General features: G+C 40.0%; 1 protein-coding gene across 1 annotated transcript in view; it reads left to right on the top strand.

Moving 5' to 3' along the window:
• shank1 (SH3 and multiple ankyrin repeat domains 1) overlaps positions 1-25,690 on the top strand; it is a 90,192-nt gene that overhangs the window by 46,153 nt on the left and 18,349 nt on the right. The window contains exons 15-16 of the mRNA XM_057860695.1: positions 6-119; positions 5,520-5,595. Coding sequence (XP_057716678.1) covers positions 6-119; positions 5,520-5,595 — 190 coding nt within the window. The remainder of the gene's footprint in view (positions 1-5; positions 120-5,519; positions 5,596-25,690) is intronic.

The raw sequence follows: 25,690 nt of genomic DNA, 5'->3' as shown, positions 1-25,690 counted from the left end.
CATAGTGTTGAGCGTGGGCGAAGGCGGCTACTGGGAGGGGACGGTCCGCGGTCGCACCGGCTGGTTCCCCTCCGACTGCGTGGAAGAAGTCATGCTTCGGAGTCAAGAAGCCAGATCAGGTCACTTTTACTTGTGTTGTATTCTCTATATCGCGGGTGTTCGAATTACAGCCCGTGGGCCAACTGCTGCCTAGTTTTGTTGGCCCCCAGCAAGTGATGAAAAAAGTATTGACTAATCCGAGCAAAACGACCGGAAGACCCCGTCCGCCATTGCTGAGGTGTGCCAGCCGCAACACAGTCAACAGCAGCTAACATTACTGTTAAATTGACTGACACTGGGCTGCTACAAGTATGCAAACACTCCAGTAATAGTGGGCAACCACTAGAGGGCGATGTACACAAATCTCTACTTGGGTTAGTCAATTGCATTGTTGTTTTCGTCAACGATGACTTTAACGAAAATATTTCGTCAATGAACAATTTTTTTTATGACGATGATGAGACGGTAATAAGTAAAAAACGTGCCGGAAAACGGAAATGCACCATACAGTGGTATGAAAACGTATCTGAACCTTTTGGAATTTCTCACATTTCTGCATAAAATCACCATCAAATGTGATCTGATCTTTGTCAAAATCACACAGATGAAAAAACTGCTTTAACTAAAACCACTCAAACAGGTTTTCATATTTCAATGAGGATAGTATGCAAACAATGACAGAAGGGGGAAAAATAAGTAAGTGAACCATCAACATTTAATATTTTGTGGCCCCATCTATGGCAGCAATAGCTTCAACCAGACGCTTCCTGTAGCTGCAGATCAGTCCGGCACATAAATCAGGACTAATTTTGGCCCTTTATTCTCTACAAAACTGCTGTAGTTCCGTCAGATTGGTGGGATGTCTGCATTAATCATTGTCTTTAGGTCATGCCACAGCATCTCAATGGGGTTCAAGTCTGGACTTTGACCTGGCCACTCCAGAACGTGTATTTTGTTCTTCTGAAGTTGATTTAGTTCTGTGTTTTGGATCATTGTCTTGTTCCAGCATCCATCCTCGTTTTAGCTTCAACTGTCTGACAGACAGCCTTAGATTTTCCTGCAAAGCTTTTGAATTCATTCTTCCATTAACGATTGCAAGTTGTCCAGGCCGTGAAGCAGCAAAACAGCTCTAAATCATGATGTTCCCTTCATCATGCTTCACGGTGGGGGTGAGGTGTTGATGTTGGTGAGCTGTTCCATTTTTCGTCCACACATGACGTTGTGTGTTACTCCCAAACAATTCAACTTTGGTTTCATCAGTCCACAAAATAACTTCTGTGGAGAGTCCAAGTGCCTTTTTGCGAACATTAATCAAGCAACATTGTTTTGTTTTGAATTAAAAAAAACCGAGGCACTCAAGAAGTACAAAAAATAAAAAGCCTTTATTCAGTCATGGCTTAGTGCAAATTTTAAAAAATGCCGACATGTTTCGGCCGTGCAGGCCTTCATCAAGACAGACGGTTGTTTTGTTTTGTTTTTTTAGACAGCAGTAGCTCCCTCTGTGGAATCCTCCAATGAACACCATTTTTGGCCATAGTTTTACATATAGTTAATGTGTGCACAGAGATAGAGGACTGTGCCAGTAATTTCTGTAAGTCTTTAGCGGACACTCTAGGGTTCTTTTTAAACCTCTGAGTATTCTGCGTTGAACTCTTGGCGTCCTCTTTGGTGGACGGCCACTCCTCGAGAGAGAAGCAACAGTGCCAAACTTTCTCCATTTGTAGACAACTTCTCTGACTGCTGATTGATGTACATCCAGACTTTTAGAGATGGTTTTGTATCCTTTCCCAGCTTTATACAAATCAACAATCCTTGATCGCAGCTCTTTTGACCGAGCCATGATGCACATCAGACAATTCTTCTCATCAACACAATTCTTACCTGGTGTGTGTTTTATAGTGGGCAGGGCAGCTTTAAACCACTCATCAGTGATTGGGCACACACCTGACTTAAACTGTTTGGTAAAAATGGGTTTCAATTGCTCTTGAAGTCTCCTTAGGCCGAGGGTTCACTTACTTTTTTTCCCGCCTTCTGTCATTGTTTGCATGCTATCATCATTGAAATATGAAAACCTATAAATGTTTGGGTGGTTTTACTTAAAGCAGACAGTTTTTTCATCTGTGTGATTTTGACAAAGATCAGATCATATTTGATGTGTGATTTTATGCAGAAATGTGAAAAATTCCAAAAGGTTCGAAGACTGTTTTATACCACTGTGGTTTCCGTTACACGTTCATAATGTGTGACATTTCTGTGTCGTTAGCCTGCATGGTAGCAGTGTCTGGTTGCGTCACTCCTGACGTGCTGTGACCCCCCCAATTCACCTGCTAATGTCCTCTCCAGTCTCCCCATTGCTTGTTTTGAGGCACACAGGGTAAAATTTGTCTTCTTACCTTGGCAAGGGAGAATATGCAATGTCTCTTTACCCTTTAAAGGTTTCTGCTGAGTTATCAAACTAAATGTAACTCGTAGCGTTAGCATTAGCATTAGGCTACTGCTAACAGTGAGCGTCCTCTATAACTCTTGGACAGCTTTTTGTGACATACAATTCGTGACGTTCAGGTGGGTATAATTAATTAAAAATAATGTACTGTTTTCCTGCTGAGTGTGTATTATCACCAAGTTAGTGTTGTCCTTGTTATTTGCTCGTCTGTCAATGTTCATTCCAAATAGTAACTTGGAAACCTTTTTTTTTAATTATTTATTGATGGAGTGAAACTTTCTAATTTTACAGCCTCTACTAAAACTAGACGAAAGTAGTCAAGAGTTTTCGTCAACAAAAAAAAGACGAAGACTAACCCTAAGTTTCAATTCAACCTACATTTTGTTCCACATCAAATCCATTTATAACTGGTATCGAAAGATCATATTTCAATGTCATTGACGATGATGTCCAATCCAATTTGACTGGGAGGCGCGAATCTATCACAGTCACTGGAAGCCAAGGAGTTAATGCTTAAAAATAGACTTGTCCGATATTATTAACTACCCAATAAAAGCCTTGGTATCTGATATCTGATAATATCGACATGGATTTTTCATTATCGGTTTTGGGCCAAAGTGTTTGGTGCCTTCAAAGTGAATGTCGAAGCCTTCTGCCTTTGTACAAGGGCTGGTCACAGCTTAGGACAACAGTTATGCTTATTGACCGTTAGATGTCTCTAAACTAAGACGCTTGGGATTTGTTATCTGAGCATTATCATTATTAAAGCGTCCGGTAGGGCACTACAATACAATCCGCCATAATATGTTAAGTCGACGACCATCCAGTAGTAAGAAAAATTATCTAAACCTTTTGGAATTTCTCACATTTCTGCCTAAAATCACCATTAAATGGATCAAATCTTTGTCAAAATCACACAGATGTAAAGACAGTGTCTGCTTTAACTAAAACCACCCAAACATTTATAACATTTCATATTTTAATGAAAATAGCATGGAAACAATGACAGAAGGGGGGAAAATAAGTGAGTGAACCCTCGGCCTAAGGAAACTTCAAGAGCAATCAAAACCAATTTTTACCAAACAATTTAAGTCAGGTGTGTGCCCAATCACTGATGAGTGGTTCAAAGCTGCCCTGCCGACTATAAAACACGCACCTGGTAAGAATTGTCTTGATGAAAAACATTGTCTGATGTGCTTCATGGCTCGGTCAAAACAGCTGTCTGAAGACCTGCGATCAAGGATTGTTGATTTGTATAAAGCTGGGAAAGGATACAAAACCATCTAGTCTGGATGTTCAATCATCAACAGTCAGAAAAGTATTCTGCAAAAGGAGAGGGTTTGGCACTGTTACTTCTCTCCCAAGGAGTGGCTGCCCACCAAAGATGATGCCAAGAGTTCAGCGCAGAATACTCAGAGGATTAAAAAGAACCCTAGAGTGTCTGCTAAAGACTTACACAAATCACTGGCACAGTCCAATATCTCTGTGCACACATCAACTATATGGCCAATAATGGTGTTCATGGGAGGACTCCACAGAGGAAACCACTGCTGTCTAAAAAAAAAAAAACATTGTTGCTCGTTTAATGTTCGCAAACATTGTTGCTCGTTTAATGTTCGCAAAAAGGCACTTGTACACTCCACAGACGTTTCGGCAAAATATTTTATGAACTGAAGAAACCAGTTAAATTGTTTGAAGTTGAATTGTTTGGGAGTAACACACAATGTCATGTGTGGAGGTGTCAGGAATACGCGGGCAGACAGGTTGTGTGGACCCAAAAGCAGGAAAAAGGAAGTGCGGCAGAAGGGCGTTGCAAAAGGTTTTAATTAATGCCAACAAAAACAAAGTACCAACAAAACGACTGGGGTATCCAAAAACTCTTAACAAACAAAAGTCGGGCTAACAAACAAACTTACTTTCAAAGCAGGGCGAGTAACACGAGGAACTGGGGGGGGGACGCAGGCATGAACGTGGACCAGTACATTGACAATGACGCAACAAGGAATGAAAAGAAACTGGGAGCTTATATACACAAACGCAGACAAGGGGTAACGAGACAACGAGGAACAGGTGAGCACAGGAGGATGCATGTTCAGAGATAAACTAGGGGAAGGCACAACAGGTGAAATTAATAGGCATCACGGGGACACACTAGGAGGAAACCAACACAAAACCTAACAGGAGGAAAAATGGAAAAGCTCACCAACATCAACACCTCATCCCCACCGTGAAGCATGGTGGAGGGAGCATCATGATTTGGAGCTGTTTTCCTGCCTCGGGGCCTGGACAACTTGCAATCATTAATGGAAGAATGAATTCAAAAGCTTTGCAGGAAAATCTCAGGCTGTCCGTCAGACAGTTTAAGGTAAAAAGAGGATGGATGCTGCAACAAGACAATGATCCAAAGTACAGAAGTACTGTAAATCAACTTTAGAATAGTTTCAGAAGAACAAAATACATGTTCTGGAGTAGCCAAGCCAAAATCCAGACTTGAACCCCATTGACATGCTGTGGCATGACCTAAAGACAGCGATTCATGCCAGACAGTTTTGTAGAGAAGAATGGGTCAAGATAAGTCCTGATCGATGTGCCAGACTGATCTGCTGCTACAGAAAGGGACTGGTTGAAGTTATTTCTGCCAAAAGGGGGCCACAAAATATTAAATGCGATAGTTTACTTACTTATATTTCCCCTTTCTGCCATTGTTTGCATACTATCCTCATTAAAATATGAAAACCTATAAATGTTTGGCTGGTTTTAGTTAAAGTAGACACTGTTTTTTCAGCTGTGTGATTTTGACAAAGATCAGATTATATTTGATGGTGATTTTACGCAGAAATGGGAGAAATTCCAAATGGTTCAGATACTTTTTCATATCACTGTATATCAATATCAGTTTGATATTGGTATTTTTGGAGTTGGACAATATCAGTATATCGGTAAAAAGTAATTATCGGACAACTCTACTTAAATATACCTACTTATAAAATGTTTTTTTTTTTTTTTTACCTGATTCCGATCCTCTGTTTGATCACAGAGAGCCGCGGCGAGCGGGCCAAGCGTTTGTTCCGTCACTACACGGTGGGCTCGTACGACAGCTTGGACGCTCCCAGGTAAGAAAGGACATCGAGCGCACGCCGAGTCGCATCGCTCACGCTGCTTCTGCTGTTGTTGTTGTGGCTGTGACTGTCACAACCAGGATGCGCTTTCCCTGGAGGAGGTAGCAGATGTTTCGGGGTTAGCGCGGCGGCGGAATGCCAGCTGTTCGTTTCGTTTCAGGTGCCGTCAGCGTCATGTTTGAGCCGTTTCCCAACTCGTTTTTTAGCCCGTCCGCATGAGTCAAATCCTTCGTCGAAGTTACCCTCACCGTATCATGAGCTTGTTTTTTAACCCTCTGAGGCCTATGATCACGCAGGCGTGATCAATCACGTGGCATCTTTAAAGGTGCTATGAAACACGACACAAGTGACGTTAAAATGACAGCAGAGCATTTTATGGACACAAATCTATCCAAAAAAAAGTGACATAATGATGACAGTAGATTGTAATTAGTTGTCCTTCCCCAGCTTTCCTTGGCTCCACCCACTAAAAAGTCACCAAACAGAGAATGATGTCACAACCAAAATGAGCTGCAGATTTCTGCTAGCATGCCATCCACAGGCTTTCTGTTTTCTTGTTGCCATGTGAGCGTTCTGTCTAGAGCTGCAGCTATCGAATATTTTACTAGTCGATTAATCGATGGACTATTTAGTTCGAATAATCAAGTAATCGGATAAGGAACATGAAAAATTTAAATACCCAAGCTGAGCCTAAAACGGTATAAAACAATTTTTAAAAATGAGGATCTATGTACAACAAAAGAACAATTGGCTAACTTACACAGAAAAAGTCTGCTAGCTTAAATGCTATAAAATGCTAAAGTTTTTTTTTTTTTTAACAATGCTCGAAACAAGTGGTTAAGACACATATTTCCACAAAAAACTTAAATATACCTATAAACTAAATCATGAATGCATTAAAAAAAAAAATAGCTCAATCAAAAACTTGGCTAATGTTGGTCTTAACAGGGAGCAGCTGGTTTCACCCATGAGAAATGAGTTACATCATATTCATTGTTGCCACCCAAATCAATAAAACTACATGCAAACACTTTCAAAATAAGACAATACAACACCACTTTAATTAAACGAATACTGGAAGCAACAAAATTTAATTTGCATATTTTTTCTAATTGAATACTCGAGTTAATCGATTAATCGTTGCAGCACTAGTTCTGTCAACATGTGCTTGCTAGCTAGAAATCTAGACATGTCATCAATTCTGGAAGTGATGTCACAACCAAAATTGCTGAAAAAAAGTTTCCCTAGTGGTGGAAGAACAATGAAATGGCCACAAAAAAACAGACAGATTTGAGTGGCAAAAACGTTTTCTACTTGTAACATGACGTTCGTGCAGTCATTTTCATTTTTTGGTTTTGTCACCATTTCATTGTACTTTTAAAGTGCCTATGACAGGATTAAAAAGTCCTAAATAGCATTATTATGTGAATTTGAATTATATTTTGACATGATTCGACTATATACAACAATTTGGCAAAGCGCAGATGACGAGAAATTAGTCTTCTAATCTGCCGTTTAGCCACGCCTGTCATTATAGCGCTCTAGCGTCCCCAGCTGGAAGATGACGTCGGCAGGGTCACAATTTCAGCTGATTTAGAATTCAGCCCATTGAGGGGGGATTATTCAGAATGGGGAAAATGTGACGAAGAAAGCAGCAAAATGTCATTGTTTTAAATCTCTCTACTCCAATATTTTTACGGGATATTCGTTTTATTGAAGAATTTTCCCCAACTGCTAAATAAATGGTATGGTCATGACAAATAACAGTCTTGCGCTAATCGGAATATGAAATATTAAAAATGCATTTATTCAGTACGACATGGCTAAATTACTTCATGATGGTCAGAACTGTCGACTTTTTGCACCTCCCGAACGATATTTTATGCCACCGGAGTTAGTCCTGCTTTTGTCATTTCCCTGCCCTGGCTTTGGAGAGCGTAAACAAACCAGGAGGCATGACAGCTAGCCGACATGCTAACCCAAACCGAGCGGCATTTCCAGGTCTTATTCTCACCTTTCGAAGCGAAAAATAACACAAAACAACCCCAGATCATTTCACACAGCAGCGGGGTTGTTGATTGTCTTCGCCGATTGGCAACCCCCCCCAGCGGCAAGCGAGTAACAGCTCGTCATTCCCCTGCTGCGGGCAGGAGAGCTCGTCTGCCGGGGAAGCAGCTGGAGAATGACAGCCGGACAAACCGGCCGATTTCGGAAGAGCACGTAGCTGCTCGAGCCCAACCCGAGGATAGTGGTCTATTGCTGGTGTTCTGCCAAATTTTGCACCCTTATAATATTTTGCTCCCAAAGCTGTTGTGGCTGTGAATAAGCCCTCTTTTACATTCAGTTGGACTCTCAATGTTATCCACAGGTGCTAAATATAGAAGTACCGTAACATTGTAAGCATACATGTTATATATATATACGAATATTAGAGGTGTGGAAAATTTCCGATTCTTAGATTATTCGCGATTCGGCCGTGGAAGATTCGAGAACGATTCACAAACATCCAAATTCCGATTATTGAAATATGCCAAGTAAAGCGGAAGTACAACACACTCAGCGCGCCGCGTGGTCAATGAGCAACGGAGCGAGAGTAGCTAAACATCATGCTTCTCATTACCCGGCCCCTCGGGTAATGCCAATGCTCAACTCACGGCTCTAGCTCAACTCATGCCACGAGATAAAAAAAAAAACACAACAACATACCTGAAGCTGCTACAAAAGTACGTCATCCACATAATGTTACGGTAGATATCATTTATATAAGACTAGATGCACTACGGTAGCGGTAGCGTTTGCAGCACATCTACAAAAAGCTAGATGCAGACGTAGTAAACGGCCGCCATCTTAAAGCAGTACACTTCTCTGCGAGGCTGTTGTAGCGAACCTTCCAAGCAAACCTAATTAACTTTTTATCTAAAATACTCCTAAATCGGTAAAATATTGACTTGAATCTATCTTTAAAATAGTTTTAAAACTTTCACATGTCGAAAGTTGACAAAAGGGAAATTATGGATTAACGGGAGCAATTTTAACAACTTTAACGGTTGATTCACAACATTAAATTAATTGAATGTAGTTTAAAGCTGCTGATACAGAATGGGGACTGGAGTTTTTTATTTACTGTTATTTTTGTATATTTGTTTACTGCTATATGTTAACTTGATACTGAAATAGTAGTTTGGTTTAGCCTGAGAGTATTTTTGAACAATTTTGGAACAAATGTACAAAATATTTAAAAAAAAAAAAAAAAAAAAAAAGGGGGGGGGGGTGCATCATTAATCGTTTTAGAATCGAATCGGACCATCTGAATCGTAATCGTAATCGAATCATTAGGTGCCCAAAGATTCCCAGCTCTAACGAATATAGCGTAAATTAATCCTTAACTACATGGCAAAGATGTGAACAATGAGAGAGCAGCATGCAGTTTTTGTGTGCAGCTAACATGGCAGATTATGTCAGGGAAATTTTGTACGTGTCCGTCCATGAGCAAACTTAAGTAAATATTCATTTATTTAAAGAAAGTTTGTAGTGTTTACTTTGTAATCGCTGTATCCGCGGACAATTTTAACGCAGTTGCAATTTCTGATGGGGTGCAAAATTTGACAGAACACCGGGCACACGAAGAGGGCAATACGCAGAGTATAGCGCTCTCCCGGCGGGCAAGCGAAGAGGACCGAGGGGGGTTTGCGACAACCCGCCGGTCGTCGGCCAAGTGGCATTCTCGGTGGACAATCAGCCACAAAATGCAAGCCACCTCCATGTTAAAACGTGTGCCATGATCCCGGTATTTGACATAATACAAAACACGATGTTTACTCACTTGCTCATAAGTCCAATGGTCCCACAGTTGTCGGACTCGTTTTGGCCAATCTCGGGGTGAACGGGAACCTTTTGAAACCCAAAAAGGCTCACACGCCTCTAAATAGCTGTTTCTTATGATTTTTTTTTTTTTTTACGATGAATACGTATATAATGTCAACTGTTGATTTCTGTCGGATATTTGTACTGGTGTAATCCGTAAAATCCCGTTCAGTGTCGCATCTTTGCGCTGCCGATGATTGTAAACTTTTATAGCAAATTCTGATTTAGCTCCCGTACTCGCTAATAGGGTAGCAATCAGTGAGCTCAGCCGCGCTAGGCATTATGGTCAATGTAGTTTTGAACTGCTCAGTTTGGAAACATGCTGGTTGAATAGCTTGTCAGTTTATTTCGGTTATTGTTTGCGTACAATCTAGAATATTGAATGAGAATAAAAATTGAGTGGGAATAACAATTTGTTAACAACAATTGTCGTGATAGTAATTTTAAAAAAATGTTGAGTTGGCACATAGCCTACTGTGTGTGTGTGTGTGTGTGTATTGACTGGACTACATTTCCATGGGTCTGCATTATATTGCTTTTATTAATCATGATTCTTTTTTTTTTTTTAATTGTTTGATTATTTTTAGGAAGAATAACGCCTGTTGAGTAACCAGTTGAGTAACAAAAAGTGGGTGATATAGGCATCTTTGAGTGATCTTGGAGTAAAATTCAAGTATCTCGAGGCCGGGCCGAGTGTCCTCTTTTTAGGAAATCAAAATATGGTCACCCTAGGCTAGCTTGATGAAAAAATATATATAACTGGACTCAAATACAGCCAACACCGTTCCTATAACAAGCATAGCTCATGTGCTAATGCTAAAAACACATTGGAAAGTTCGCTAAAACACTTTTTTTCTTTTTCACCACTCTTCAACATAACTTACATTACAACATAAATATCATCACAAATCTTTTCCCCCAATAGTATTGTCCTAGCTGGTTTTTATAACTTTACGTTTGGATATATCCACATTTTTTAGCGAACATCAGGCAACTAGCCCAAATTAGCATATGTAGGAAACTCACCAGATAAGGTATACTTTAACAAACTTTCCTCTCCTTGGCTCAATACGCACTGGACTCGTCTCCAACACCTTCTAGCTTAAAATAAAACGTGAATGACTAACATTTAATTATCATGGAGTGTTATATTTTCATCCAATTTAAGTGGAAGTTTCTGGGGAAAAAAATAGTCTAATGTTCCCGCTCTCTCTCTTGCAGTGAGTGGGTTGATCAAGAGAGGGCGTACATTGCGCCGTGGTGCATTCAGGTGCATCGCGAAATAACAGTTTGATTTGAAAACATGAATTCTTTGACAAATTTACACTGGATTACAGAGGTCTCTAAGAAGTGCTTGAATTTGGACATGAAAAAGGTGTACGAAGCCTGTGTACAGTATGAAGGAGCTACAAAGTGCCCATCAGGCAGGACAACCCCGCGGGCCGAAATGGACCCCCTGACGGGCCATACATTTGACACCACTGAGATAGACATTTTAACTGAACTCTTAGTTCAAATTAAAATATTGCTCATTGCTTTGACCTGTTAGCAAAAAATATGACACTTCATAGCAAGCAGCCATTTGGATGTATCGCGTTACAAAAATGCACAAGCGTATTCTTTATCCTCCCCAAAGCATGATGATGATTATGGCATTTTACTGAGGAGCTCAAGTGCCTCCATGTGATGTCATGTATCTTTTTATAAAGTACAAGAGTGCTATTTCACATTTAAAAAAAAAAACACAAAAAAAACACGACGATAATTTTTTAGGTCAATGCAATAGTTTGCTGTACTACAAAAAGGGGGCTGTGGTGGGGAGGGTGGATCCTGGCTTGGTGCACAAAGCCCCAAAATTGGATCCCAATTTATCCCGAGTGGCGGATTTGTTCCAAATTAGCCTTCAAAGATTTCCGTCGACACGCTGAGAGCGACAAAGAGACGCATGCAGATGGAGCTTTGATATGACTTCATAGTCTAATTGTCAGACTGCAGAGTCCTTGACGCTTGGATGGAAACGGCTCAAGCGCAAGCATGGGAGAGCATAGTGTACGCGCAATCATGCCAGTGGAGAGAAAGACCAGCGTTTTATTTTTTTAAGGAAAAAAAGTCATCCTTTGCAGAATAAGGCCTCATATTGCTGTCAATATAGTTTAAAACAAAATGATCATGCCATTCTTTTCACGCCTTTTTTGTACAAAGAAATCTAAAACAAAAACAATTTGGTTTGGTATGATATAAATGGTACGTGCGCCCCAAAACCGAGAAATCGGCATAGGAATAGCATATTAAAAAACAAAAATACAGTGATCATTTTTCATATTTATATTTATGTGCAGTGGTATGGAAAAAAGTATCTGAACTAGGGCTGTCAAAATTATCGCATTAACGGGCAGTAATTCATTTTTTTAACTAATCACGTTAAAATATTTGATGCAATTAACGCACATGCCCCGCTCAAACAGATTAAAATGACAGCACAGTGCAATGTCCACTTGTTACTTGTGTTTTTTGGAGTTTTGTCGCCCTCTGCTGGTGCTTGGGTGCGACTGATTTTATGGGCTTAAGCACCCATTAGCATTTTGTAATTATTGACATCAACAATGGCAGGCTAGTAGTTTATTTTTTGATTGAAAATTTTACTAATTTTATTTATCGCATTAACAGAATGTTAATAATGTTAATTCCATCTTGTTGATTTATTGTTATAATAAACAAATACAGTACTTATGTACTATATGTTGAATGTATATATCCATCTTGTGTCTTATCTTTCCATTCCAACAATAATTTACAGAAAAATATGGCATATTTTAGAGATGGTTTGAATTGCGATTAATTACGATTAGTGAATTTTTAAGCTTTAATTAACTGGATTAAAAATTTTAATCGTTTGACAGCCCTAATCTGAACCTTTTGGAATTTCTCACATTTCTGCATATAATCATCATCAAATTGTTTGTGAAAATCACACAGATGAAAAAACAGTGTCTTCTTTAACTAAAACCACCCAAACATTTATAGGCTTTCATATTTCAATGAGGATAGTATGCAAACAATGACAGAAGGGGGATAAATAAGTTAGAGAACCATCACATTTAATATTTTGTGCCCCCCCCCCCCCCCCCCACCCCCACGCGCCCCTTCGGCAGCAGTAACTTCAACCAGACACTTCCTGTAGCTAAAAATCAGTCTGGAACATCAATCAGGCCTAATATTGGCCCATTCTTCTCTACAAAATTGCTGTAGTTCATTTAGATTGCTGGGATGTCTGGCATGAATCACACAAAAAGTATCTGAACCTTTTGAATTTCCTCACATTTCTGCATAAAATCACCATCAAATGTAAATCAGATTTTTGACAAAATCACACAGATGAAAAAAACAGTGTCTGCTTTAACTAAAACCAGCCAAACATTTGTAGGTTTTCATATTTTAATGAGGATAGTATGCAAACAATGACAGAAGGGGGAAAAATAAGTTAGTGAACCCACATTTAATATGTTGTGCCCGCCCTTTGGCAGCAGTAACTTCATCCAGACGCTTCCTGTAGCTGCAGATCATTCTGGCACATTGATCAGGACTAATGTTCTCTACAAAACTGCTGTAGTTCAGTCAGATTGCTGGGATGTCTGGCATGAATCGCTGTCTTTAGGTCATTCCACAGCATCTCAATGGGGTTCAAGTCTGGACTTTGACTTGGCCACTCCAGAATGTGTATTTTGTTCTTCTGAAGTTGATTTACTTCTGTGTTTTGGATCATTGCCTTGGTGCAGCATCACTTCTCTTTTTAGCTCCAAATGTCTGACATAAAGACGGGCTCAGCTTTTCCTGCAAAACCTTTGAATTCATTCTTCCATTATTGATTGCAAGTTGTCCATGCCCCGAGGTAGCAAACAGCCCCAAATCATGATGCTACCACCACCATGTTTCACGGTGGGGATGAGGTGTTGATTTTGGTGAGCTGTTCCATTTTTCCTCCACACATTATGTTGTGTGTTAGTCCCAAACAATTCAACCTTGGTTTCATCAGTCCACAAAATATTTTGCTAAAACCTCTGTGGAGTGTCCAACTGCCTTTTTGCGAACATTAAACGAGCAGCAATGTTATTTTTTAGACAGCAGGTGCTTCCTCCGTGGAGTCCTCCTATGAACACCATTCTTGGCCATAGTTTTACATTACTTGATATGTGCATAGACATATTGGACTGTGCCAGTGATTTCTATAAGTCTTTAGCAGACACGCTAGGGTTGTTTTTTACCTCTCTGAGTATTCTGCGCTCTACTCTTGGTGTGATCTTTTCTGGACGGTCACTCCTTGGGAGAGAAGCGACCGTGCCAAACTCTCTCCATTTGTAGACAACTTCTCTGATTGTCAATGGATGAACATCCAGATTTTTAGAGATGGTTTTGTATCCTTTCCCAGCTTTATACAAATCAACAATCCTTCAGACAGCTCTTTTGACCGAGCCATGACGCACATCAGACAATGCTTCTCATCAAGACATTTTTTTTTTTTTTACCGGGTGTGTGTTTAATAGTGGGCAGTGCAGCTTTAAACCACTCATCAGTGATTGGGCACACACTTGACTTAAAATGTTTGGTAAAAATTGGTTTCAATCGCTCTTTAAGTCTCCTTAGGCAGAGGGTTCACTTACTTATTTTTTCCCCCTTCTCTCATTGTTTGCATGCTATCCTCGTTAAAATATGAAAACCTATAATTTTTTGGGTGGTTTTAGTTAAAGTAGACACAGTTTTTCCATCTGTGTGATTTTGACAAAGATCTGATCACATTTGATGGTGATTTTATGCAGAAACGTGACAAATCCAAAAGGTTCAGATACTTTTTCATACCACTGTTTATAAAAGCATTAGAAAGTGGAAAATAGAACTTCAAAATTGTAACCACAAACCCAGACTTTTTAGGAAGCAAGTGTTTTGCTATGTCAATGTTACGAAACAAACTAACCTGGGAACAAAATGTGTTACATGGTGTAATGGCAAACAGCAAGAGTTAAAAAAACAACAAAAAAGTAGTATCTTTCAGGAAGAACGGCTTTTGAAAATCCTATTTCAAAGATCACTCCTTAAAATAGTCATCTTTTTTCAAGAAAAAAAAATATTATTTGGGGGATAAAATGTACTTATTTTACGGAAATAATATTTTACGAAATATTACAATGTAAAATGACATATTAAAGCTCAAAATTGGTCAAAGTTACATTTTACTCAGTTTATAAAAATAAAAAAGCTGAAGTATTTTGGTGTAAAAATATTCATTTCAAATTAAAAAAAAGGTTATTTTCCTAGAAATAATGATTCAATTAAGGCGTAATATTTGTACTTTTTCAAGATTAAAAAAACTAACTTCAGTCTGACGTCATTTTAAGTAAAACAATACAGTTAATTTGTTTTTGTTTAAAAAAAAAAAAAAAAAGTGCTTGTCCCATGCAGCTATAGTGCTTTGAGATGACTTCAGAGTCTAATTGTCATACTGCAGAGTCCTTGACGCCTGGCTGGAAAGCGGCCAACAGCGCGCACGCGCGTGCTCACACACACGGATGCGCGAGAGCTGCGATGTTTGTGCGAGCGCGAGAAACCGGGAGGAGACGAGCGTAGCGGGGAAAGGAAGAGAGGGAAGGAGGTGCAATGGATGCTTGCGAGCGCTGTGCTGTGGGTTGAGGGATGGTGGGAAGGGGAGGAGGAATCCGCCGAGGACGCCTCCTCACTCGGACTGAGAGATGATGATGATGATGTGAGTTTACGCCGCCTTCCTCTTCACGTTTCTTGTGTGCAAACAAAATGGTTGTGCATGAATAATCGGTGGCGGCGGGAGGAAGGGGGCAGTCTTTGCGTCATTATTCATACATCGCTTGCGTGAGGAATACGCAAATGGGACATGACCGAAAATTGATAGCTTGTCCCACTTTTTTCAGCAGGGCTTGGGCATGAGAACCAAAAGTGGTATATTTGGTATTTGGCAAAATTGATTTTGCCATATGGCATTTTTTAGCCATGTGGCAAAATTGGTTTTGCCCTGTGGCATTTTTTTTTGCCATGTGGCAAAATGGATTTTGCCATTTGGCTTTTTATTTCACCATGTGACATTTTATTTGCCATGTGGCAAAATGAATTTTGCCATGTGCCATTTTTTTGCCATGTGGCAAAATGGATTTTGCCGTTTTTTTTTTTTTTTTTTGCCATGTGGCAAAATGGATTTTGCCTTTTTTTTGTTTTTTTTTTTTTTTGTTTTTTTTTTTTTTGCCGTGTGGCGAAATGGATTTTGCCATGTGGCTTTTTTTTTGCCATGTGGCCTTTTTTTTAATTGCCATGTGGCAAAATGGATTTTGCCATGTGGCAAAATCCATTTTTCCATATCCACCTGACTACCAGGGGAAAAAATGTTGTCCAATCACATTTGTTTTGAAATTGCCCAATCTACGTGAAGTAATTGGAATACAGCAAAAGAATTTTTTGACATTTTTACTTTTGTTTTTAAGCTTTGATGTGTCCTATAAAGTGGACATCGGAACCCAATACAGGGGAAACAGAACTTCATTGTCAAACAGTTACTCCAACAGAAAATATCAAAAACTCAACTTGACAAAGGGTTCAAAATAAACAATAACTGTCCATCATGTCTTTTCTTTTGTTTCACTTTTGCTTCAATTTTGTTTATTTGGTAGGATACTTCAAAAGCAATTCCCTTTTTTGGTAACACAAAGGACAATCTTGCCCTTGGAGCACATAACATACTGTATGTTTTACTGTTGCTGCCAGATCGGCGACACCTTGATGCATGTATTTCATCCACCATCTCTGGAAGATGCACAGCACCATAGCGTCTCAGGGCTACATTTGTCTGTAGTTTTCATTTTTGACATGGAGGAGTGTAGTCATCTTCACTATCACTTACAGCACGTCCTGCTTGGGCTTGAGCAATTTATTCTTCACCAAGGAGCAGTTTGAAGTCAAGGAACTTCTGTGTTTTCTTCCCCAGACAATGGCAGTCATTCTTATACTAAAGCCATGAGTTGGTGATTGCCAGGTCAAAAAAGTGGAAAATGGCATGCTCTGTCCATTTACCTAGTGCAAGAGGCCATCCGGTAAAAACTCAACATTCGATTGATCAAGTCCACACCATCCATGTTGGTGGTGTACTCAGCAATTGCCAGTGGCCTTGACACTTGGACAAACCTTTTCTATTTCTTGGACCATCTTCTGCATGTGTCCTGGAGGTTCATCCCATAAGCAGATGATGCCATGACCACTGGCTTGTTGTCCAACCATTTTATGACAGTTCAGGTGTGCTTTGTCTCACAGCCATCTCTGGTGACCCCCTTTGAAGAGCTCATCCCCTATGACATTGCAGTCTTATGGAACCCTGATATTCATGAGGGTTCCAGTCACTGTCAGCCCTTTTGTCATCAGGATGTCAAGATGCTGATTGTTATAAAGTACCTGTCAAAGAACAGGTGGGTGCCTTGGGGAACAGACTACGTCAATTGAAGAACAGCTTGTTCCCCGTTGCTCTTTCCTCCTGTAACTGTGAAGGTTGTCTTTCCTTGGTATACCACAAAATCCAAAACTAGACCAGTTGGTGCACCCAAGACAAATATCTACCTTCAGTCTACTTGGGTTTGGTTTGCCCAGTACATACTGGCACACTGGGCATCGATCAGTGAAAGGAACCATTTGCTTGTCACAATTTTCCTGTTCTTGGCAGACTCAGACATCCTTGCCTTAATTTGTTCAAGATGGCCCTGACTCTCCACAACAGATCACTTGTTCTTTCTTCATCTGAAACATCAAGTTGGTTGACAAGCTTGATGGAGTTTCTGAATTTGTAAAACCGATTTCTGGTCTGCCCTGCTGGAATTTCCTCCTCAGGGCTCCCTGAATCATCTTCCTCTATTTCTGCCTCAAATAGTGGATCTTGATCATCTTCATCAGATAACTCAATGTCTGAGTTTCCATCAACAATCCGCAGTAAATCTCACTCGGCTTCTGAGAATGACCCTTCTTGTCATTTGGGAAAAAGCAAAATGGACGAAATAACTTCAAATGTCGAATACACTGGACATTTTTTAAACACTTGAATACTCTGCTAAAATACACTTAAAATAACTCAAACAACATTAAAATGTGTTCTTAAGAGTATTATAGACAAAACACCAACAGCATTTGAAGACAAAATGTGTTTGATAAAAAGTACTAAACACTTACTTTTCCTCTTCCCGTAAAACGTGCTTGCATTGACGGAAGCCATTTTCATCCATTGGAAAGTAAAGGTTAACAAAACCCCACCCCTACACATTTGGTATCATTGGAAAGCTCTGAATGTCCTCTATAAAGCATGCAAGGAATTAATTCAATTGGATGCAGTGGGTGGGAGATATTTAGGTTAATAAATGTCCTGTACAGAGGACAAATTTGAACTACTGGTAGTCAGGAGGTTTTGCCATGTGGCAAACTGGATTTTGCCATTTGGCTTTTGCCATGTGGCAAAATGGATTTTGCCACGAAGCATTATTTTTTTCCATGTGGCATTTTTTGCCATGTGGCAAAATGGATTTTGCCATGTTGCATTTTTTTTTGCCATGTGGCAAAATTTATTTTGCCATGTGGAATTTTTTTGCTATGTGGCAAAATGGATTTTGCCATTTGGCTTTTGCAATGTGGCAAAATGGATTTTGCCATAAAGCATTATTTTTTTCCATGTGGCAAAATGGATTTTGCCATGTTGCATTTTTTTTTGCCATGTGGCAAAATTGATTTTGCCTTGTGGCATTTTTTTGCCATGTGGCGAGATGTATTTTGACATGTAGCATTTCTTTTTGGCATGTGGCAAAATGAATTTGAGGCTTTTTTTTGGGGGGGGGGGGGGGTATTTGGTATTTGGCCACACGTTTTTTTGCCATTTGGAAAATGTGGAGGTGCATAGTTGTCAATGGCATATGGCCTTACTTGGGTGCCAATTGATTGTCAATACGCTGTAATGAAAAGTGTAAGGTCAAAAATCACAACCACACGTTTTTATGCTATTTAAAATGAATGGAAAGTTTGGACGTTCATAGCTGTCAATGGTATAGCCTAATTCCGTTGTTGGATTTCAATGGGCTGTAATGGTAAGTGTATAGTCAAAAGTCGCAGCCACACATGTTCTTTTTCTGCCATTTAAAATGAATGGAAATTTGGACGTGCATAGCCGTCAATGGCATGGACGTGCATGGCCTGCAAAAATGCCATATACCACAAAAAAAAAAAAAAAATGACGGATACCAAAACAAAAAACCATATACCAAAATCTGTTTTGCCACATGGCAAAAAAAATGCCACATGGCAAAATCCATTTTTGCCACATGGCAAAAAAATGGCACATGGTAAATTTATAAAAAAGTTCAGTTGGCACATAGCCTACTGTGTGTGTGTATTGACTGGACTATATTTCCATGGTTCTGCATTACGGTATATTCTTTTTTTATCATTATTTAATTATCATTATTTTTATTTTTATTTTATTTTCGCGTTTTTATTGTTTAATTATTTTTGGGAAGAATAAAGCTTGAGTAACCTGTAACCTGTTGAGTAGAAAACATTCTACAGTATATACGGTACTATGGCAGAAAACACTCAGATGACTTGAAGTTCCGCTCTGAGACCCCCAATTTGGCCAAATTTCAATAGTGTCCTGTATACATGTGTGATACATCATTGGAAAGCTTAAAATTTCAATTTTCTGGGGGAAGAAAATTTTTGAACTGGAAGGCATTTAAAAACAATTTTTTTCTCTAAACAGCAAAAATTTATCGCGTTAACGGGCGGTGATGAATTTTTTCAAATTAATCACGTGAAAATATTTATCGCAATTAACGCATTCGCGGTACGACTTATTCACACATTGCCGCAAACAGCCTACAATAGCGCCGTTTTACTTATATACACAGATAAGAGGCAGTGTCATATGAGTGGAGTTGTTACAAGCATTCATTGGGGCCGTGCTTTTAATTGGCAAAAGCTTTGTCATCTCTCCCACAGCAACTATTGTGGGAAGCGACGTGGGGAAGAATGACAGGAGTTGATCTTTTTCTTAATACCCTGTAGTGTACCCAACACAGAGAAAATATAGCATTTGCAGCCACCACACACAGTCATGGTTGCACCACTTCCCATCATGCATTTGGGCAGAACAGTTAAGTCGCTACAGTATCATTTACTGAAAGCTCAACAAATACACTAGATGGCAATATTTAGTCACAATATACAAACTCACATTTATCCTTTAAGAATTACAAGTCTTTCTATCCGTGGATCCATTTCACAGAAAGAATTGTATTAATGTTAATGCCATCTTGTGGATTTATTGTTATAATAAACAAATACAGTACTTATGTACAGTATGTCAAATGTATATATCCATCTTTTCTTATCTTTCCATTCCAACAATAATTTACAGACAAATATGGCATATTTTAGAGATGGTTTGAATTGCGATTAATTATGATTAATTAATTTTTAAGCTGTGATTAACTTGATTAAAAATTAATCGTTTGACAGCCCTCGTTAAATGTACACCTTATGCCTAATATCAGGGCCGGCCCAAGCCGTTTTGGGGCCCTAAGCAAAATAATGCCAAGGGGCCCAACATTTCGTCACAGTGTACTGTGAAACCCATACATGCAATCCAACCCATACGTCCATATTTTGTATATTAATCAGATTTTTCGTATATCTGCTCCAGAAGGATAAATTCTCTTCGACATATTCGTGCATCTATTTTCCAAGCAAGTTTGAGCACCAAGCATCGCGAAGCAGGTTCAACGTCACTCCCCAGGTTGCCAGATTGTAATGACAAGAAAATGGATGTTTGCATACATAAACGGCAATGTGTGCCACATTATTCACGATGCTCTATTAACAACGTATAAAATGAGGTTGCCAGCTTGGGGGCCCCCTAGTGGTCAGGGGCCCTAAGCATCTGCATAGTCTGCGTATAGGCTGGGCCGGTCTTGCCTATTATATACATAACACAATAAAACAGAATTGTTGTGGAACTCAAATGTTGACAGGACAGTTATGGACTATGCACATTAAATCATTAGTAACATCAAATATTACATAATACACCAAAGTATATCAGTAGCCTTGTCCTTAAGTCTTTCTTATAGTTTTCCCCCTGACCTTTTTACTGCAGTAATATAATGAAAACCTGAAATTATGGGTTTTAGTTTTGGCCACCCCAGGATTTTAAGTGGCTCCATCCGGCCACCTCTATGAAAAATTTCTGGAGGCGACACTGTGTGGGATCATCGTTATCGTGAGCCTTATATCGCAAATCGTATCGGGAGCTAGCCAGTGCTAGGTTCCCAATCGGACTTTGTGTTGTTTTTCTTTTCTTTTTTTTTTATGAATGGGACTGGTGTCATGACAGTGAGGCGAATGCATGTGTTATCCTGAAGGCCCCGCCCCCTCGCTTGCAGAAAGCCAGTCACCTCGCATCTCCCTCCCTCCATCCTTCCTCCGACCGTCCCTGTCGCAGCCAACGCAGCTCCCCCGTCGGCCGCCGCCTGCTTTCTTTTTAAGCATGAAGGGGGGCTGGAGGAGCGCGGCCCACTCCCGTCCTCCTCCTGCTTTCCTCCTCCTCGCCTTTCGCCTCTGGCCGCCGCCGTCGAGAAGGAGAGGGAGGGGAGGAAATGGCGACGGGGGCATGCGGCGAGGAGGATCTCTCCTGCTCCCGCTCCCTCTCCATCTCCCTCTCCTCCTCCTGGCCGATGCTGGGCCCGATGAATCGCAGCATCTGGTTCATTTACAGGTACCCGTCCGTTCGTCCGTCCCTCCGCGTTAAGTCGTGGCCGCCGGCGAGATCGATGGAAACGACGCTCGGATGTGTTTTGGTGCGTGCGTGCGTGCGTGCATGCGAGGCACATGTGCCAACCTTTCGCCGGATGGCCAAACATGCGTGTGTCACGCCTCTGTGAATTGATGCCATATTGTGTGCGCCAGTCTTGTTGTGCATGTATTTAGCACTGTATTTGAGGGTCTGTTATGCAGTCGGAAGCGAGACTTATGCTCTTCTCGCCACTTCATTTCGGGACACGTTACTCATGCGCGGTTGAAATTTAGTCTCGCCAATTATCCTCTTCCACATGATAGTTGTCCAACCTTTCCACCCAAAATACCAATGAACTCATTGGCATCTGGTGACTGCAAGGGCGTAGGTTTGGTCTCAACATTGGTAGGGACGATATTAGAGATAGACAGATATATCTGACGGCCGATATATCGGGATGATATTTGGAAATTTGATGTACAGGTAGTCCCTGGTTTACGAACGAGTTCCGTTCCTGCGCTGGCGGTGTAACCCGGATTTCCTCGTAAGTCTGAATTTACCCTTTAAATACCTTGGTTTTTTTAAAGGGACTTACACCCTGAAGCAAGGGCGTAGGTTTGGTCTCAACATTGGTAGGGACCATATAACCTGCATGAACACTTTTTGTTGGGGACGGGACATTAATAAGACCAAATAGATTGGGTGATATGAACCTTAATAATTGATAGGCTAAATCAGGGGTCCCCAAACTTTTTCCTGTGAGGGCCACATAACTTTTCCCTTCTCTGATGAGGGGCCGGGGTCAGTTTGTAACAGAAAACGTGTGATGATTGCAGGAGTGCCTAAATGTAAAAATGTATTGTTTTTCCAGAAAGCCACAGTCAAATAACCCTTTCTGGATTCTTCACGGAACAAAAGTAAATAAAATTATAATAATAGATATATTATAATATAATATAGGACTGCAACTATCGATTATTTTAGTAGTCGATTAATCGATGAACTAGTTAGTTCGAATAATCGAGTAATCGGATAAGGAACATGAAAAATAAAAAATACATGAGCTGAGCCTCGAATGGTATTAAAAAAAAACCTATGTACAACAAAAGAACAATAGGCTAACTTGCAAAGCAAACGTCGGCTAGCCTAAATGCTATAAAATGCTAGTTTTTTAAAATATTTTTTTAAACAATGCTCTTAACAAAAGGTGCAAACATGTATTCCAACAAAAAACGGCTAAATATATCTATAAACAAAATTACAAATGCAATAAAACATTAGCTCAAACAAAAACTTAGCTTATGTTGGTATTAACAGGGAGCAGTTGGATTCAGCCATGTGAAATGAGGCAGACCAGAGGGCAGTGTATCCACCCTAATCAATAAAACTAAATGCAAACACTTTCAAAATAAACCAATCCAACGCCACTTTAATTAAACGAATATTCGAAGCAATAAAATTTAATCTGAATATTCATTCATAATCGAATACTCGAGTTAATCGATTAATCATTGCAGCACTAATATAATTTTATATGATAAAATATAATATGATAATACATGATAGTAACACTATTAATTAAATAGATAATAACCAAATAAACCCTCTCTGGGTTCTTCACAGAAAAAACGCCAGGAAATGAATAACACTACACGAGACAGAAAAAAAAAAAAGATCTCTGGTATTGTTCAGGGGGCCGGACCAAATGTGGAGGCGGGCCATATACAATTGGTTTTGGTGATACACTGTTCAATTCAAATCTTTGTTTTCAAAAACTACTAACGAATATATTTACATATATATACATATATTTACACATATATATATTTATATTATATTTACAATAACTTCAACCAGACAAAAAATATTAAATGTGATGGTTCACTTGCTTATTTTTCCCCCTTCTGTCATTGTTTGCATGCTATCCTCATTGAAATATGAAAACCTATAAATGTTTGGGTGGTTTTGGTTAAAGCAGACACTGTTTTTTCAATCTGTGGGATTTTGACAAAGATCAGATCACATTTGATGGTGATTTTATGCAGAAATGTGAGAAATTCCAAAAGGTTCAGATGCTTTTTCATACCACTGTACATAAGGCACACCTGATTATAAGGCGAGTAAACTTACTGTGTATTAATAACTCCTGCTTTGAGGTGTTCTTTAAAAGAAAAAATGGAGAATTCAAAACCCGGAGAGAGTAGACTTTGTGATACACAACAAACCAAAGCAAAGCCTTCAAACATTTTTTATCCTAGTTACTGCCAGAAAAAAAGACGTTTTTGCGTATGAAACACGTGCTGAGCGATGACAGTGCCATCAAAGCGACTCATCAGTTGCTGTTATTTAACCTTCTGCGTAGGGTGACGTGTCTGTCGATGGCGGCCAATGGGTTAAAGGTGCTATGAAATACGACGACAAGTGGCCTTAAAACGATAGCGGTGCATATTTTTGACATGAATTCATTTTTTAAAATAGACAGAATTAGTTCTCCTTTCTCAGTTGCCTGGCCCCGCCCACCCCACCCCACAGCTCTCCAAACAGAATGAGCTGATTTGAGCTAGCGTGCTATCCATCGGCGAGCTATTCTCTTGTTCTCCCACTTGAAAATATTAGAGAGGCCTGTAATTGTCAACATGGGCAAACCTCAACCATGAGAGCCAGAATGTGGGGTAAAAACCCAGAAAATCACTTTGTTTGATTTTTAAAGAATTTATTTGCAAATGATGGTGGAAAGTAAGTATTTGGTTTATACCAAAAGTTCATCTCAATACTTTGTTATGTACCCTTTGTTGGCATTAACGGAGGCCAAACGTTTTCTGTAACTCTTCACAAGCTTTTCACACACTGTTGCCGGTATTTTGGCCCATTCCTCCATGCAGATCACCTCTACAGCAGTGATATTTTGGGGCTGTTGTTGGGCAACACTGACTTTCAACTCCCTCCTCACCCCGTGGCGTCAAAATGATACCAAGAACGGGGAGCAAAAATCCCAGAACCACACGGGGAGACGTAGTGAATGACCTACAGAGAGCTGGGACCACAGTAACAAAGGCTACTATCAGTAACACAATGCGCCGCCAGGAACTCAAATCCTGCACTGCCAGACGTGTCCCCCTGCTGAAGAAAGTACACGTCCAGGCCCGTCTGTGGTTCGCTAGAGAGCATTTGGATGATCCAGAAGAGGACTGGGAGAATGTGTTTTGGTCAGATCAAACCAAAATAGAACTTTTTGGTAGAAACACAGGTTCTCTTGTTTGGAGGAAAATGAATACTGAATTGCACCATACCCACTGTGAAGCATGGGATGGAAACATCATGCTTTGGGGCTGTTTTTCTGCAAAGGGACCAGGACGACTGATCTGTGTAAAGGAAAGAATGAATGGGGCCATGTATCAAGAGATTTTGAGTGAAAATCCCCTTCCATCACCAAGGGCATTGAGGATGAGATGTGGCTGGGTCTTTCAGCATGACAATGATCCCAAACACACAATCAAGGCAACAAAGAAGTGGCTTATTAAGAAGCATTTCAAGGTCCTGGAGTGGCCTAGCCAGTCTCCAGATCTCAACCCCATAGAAAATCTGCGGAGGGAGTTGAAAGTCCGTGTTGCCCAACGACAGCCCCAAAACATCACTGCTCTAGAGGAAATCTGCATGAAGGAATGGGCCAAAATACCAGCAACAGTGTCTGAAAAGCTTGTGAAGAGTTACAGAAAATGTTTGGCCTCCGTTATTGCCAACAAAGGGTACATAACAAAGTATTGAGATGAACTTTTGGTATTGACCAAATACTTATTTTCCACCATGGTTTGCAAATAAATTCTTTAAAAATCAAACAATGTGACTTTCTGGAGTTTTTTTTCACATTCTGTCTATCATGGTTGAGGTTTAACCATGTTGACAATTACAGGCCTCTCTAATATTTTCAAGCGGGAGAACTTGCACAATTAGTGGTTGACTAAATACTTATTTGCCCCACTGTATGGCAAAATAATGCTTTACTACTCGGCGAAGACGTAAACAGCGAGAGAGTCATAGGAGAGCGCCTGCAGTTGTTGTGCAGCTAACATGACAGAATGTGTCTGAGGAGAGCTTTGTACATGCCCATCCATGATCAAACGTAAGTAAATAGTCCTTTATTTAAAGAAATTTTGTAGTGTTTAGTTTGTAATTGCTGCATTCGCGGCCATTTTTAACACAAAGTTGCAATTTCTGATGGGGGTGGAAAATTTGACTTCCTCGTGAGTCCACTGGTCCCACAGTAGTAGGGCTTGTTTTGGCCAATATCCACCGGTGAATGGGAACCTTTTGAAACCCCAAAATGGCTCACACACCTCTCTCTAGTGCAGCAACATTTTTCTGCAGCCGTTTGGCTGGTGTGATGCGAAAAATACA

This window comes from Corythoichthys intestinalis, chromosome 16, assembly GCF_030265065.1.
Source record: "Corythoichthys intestinalis isolate RoL2023-P3 chromosome 16, ASM3026506v1, whole genome shotgun sequence".
NCBI lineage: Eukaryota > Metazoa > Chordata > Actinopteri > Syngnathiformes > Syngnathidae > Corythoichthys > Corythoichthys intestinalis.
This window is presented reverse-complemented; position numbering and strand designations above follow the sequence as displayed.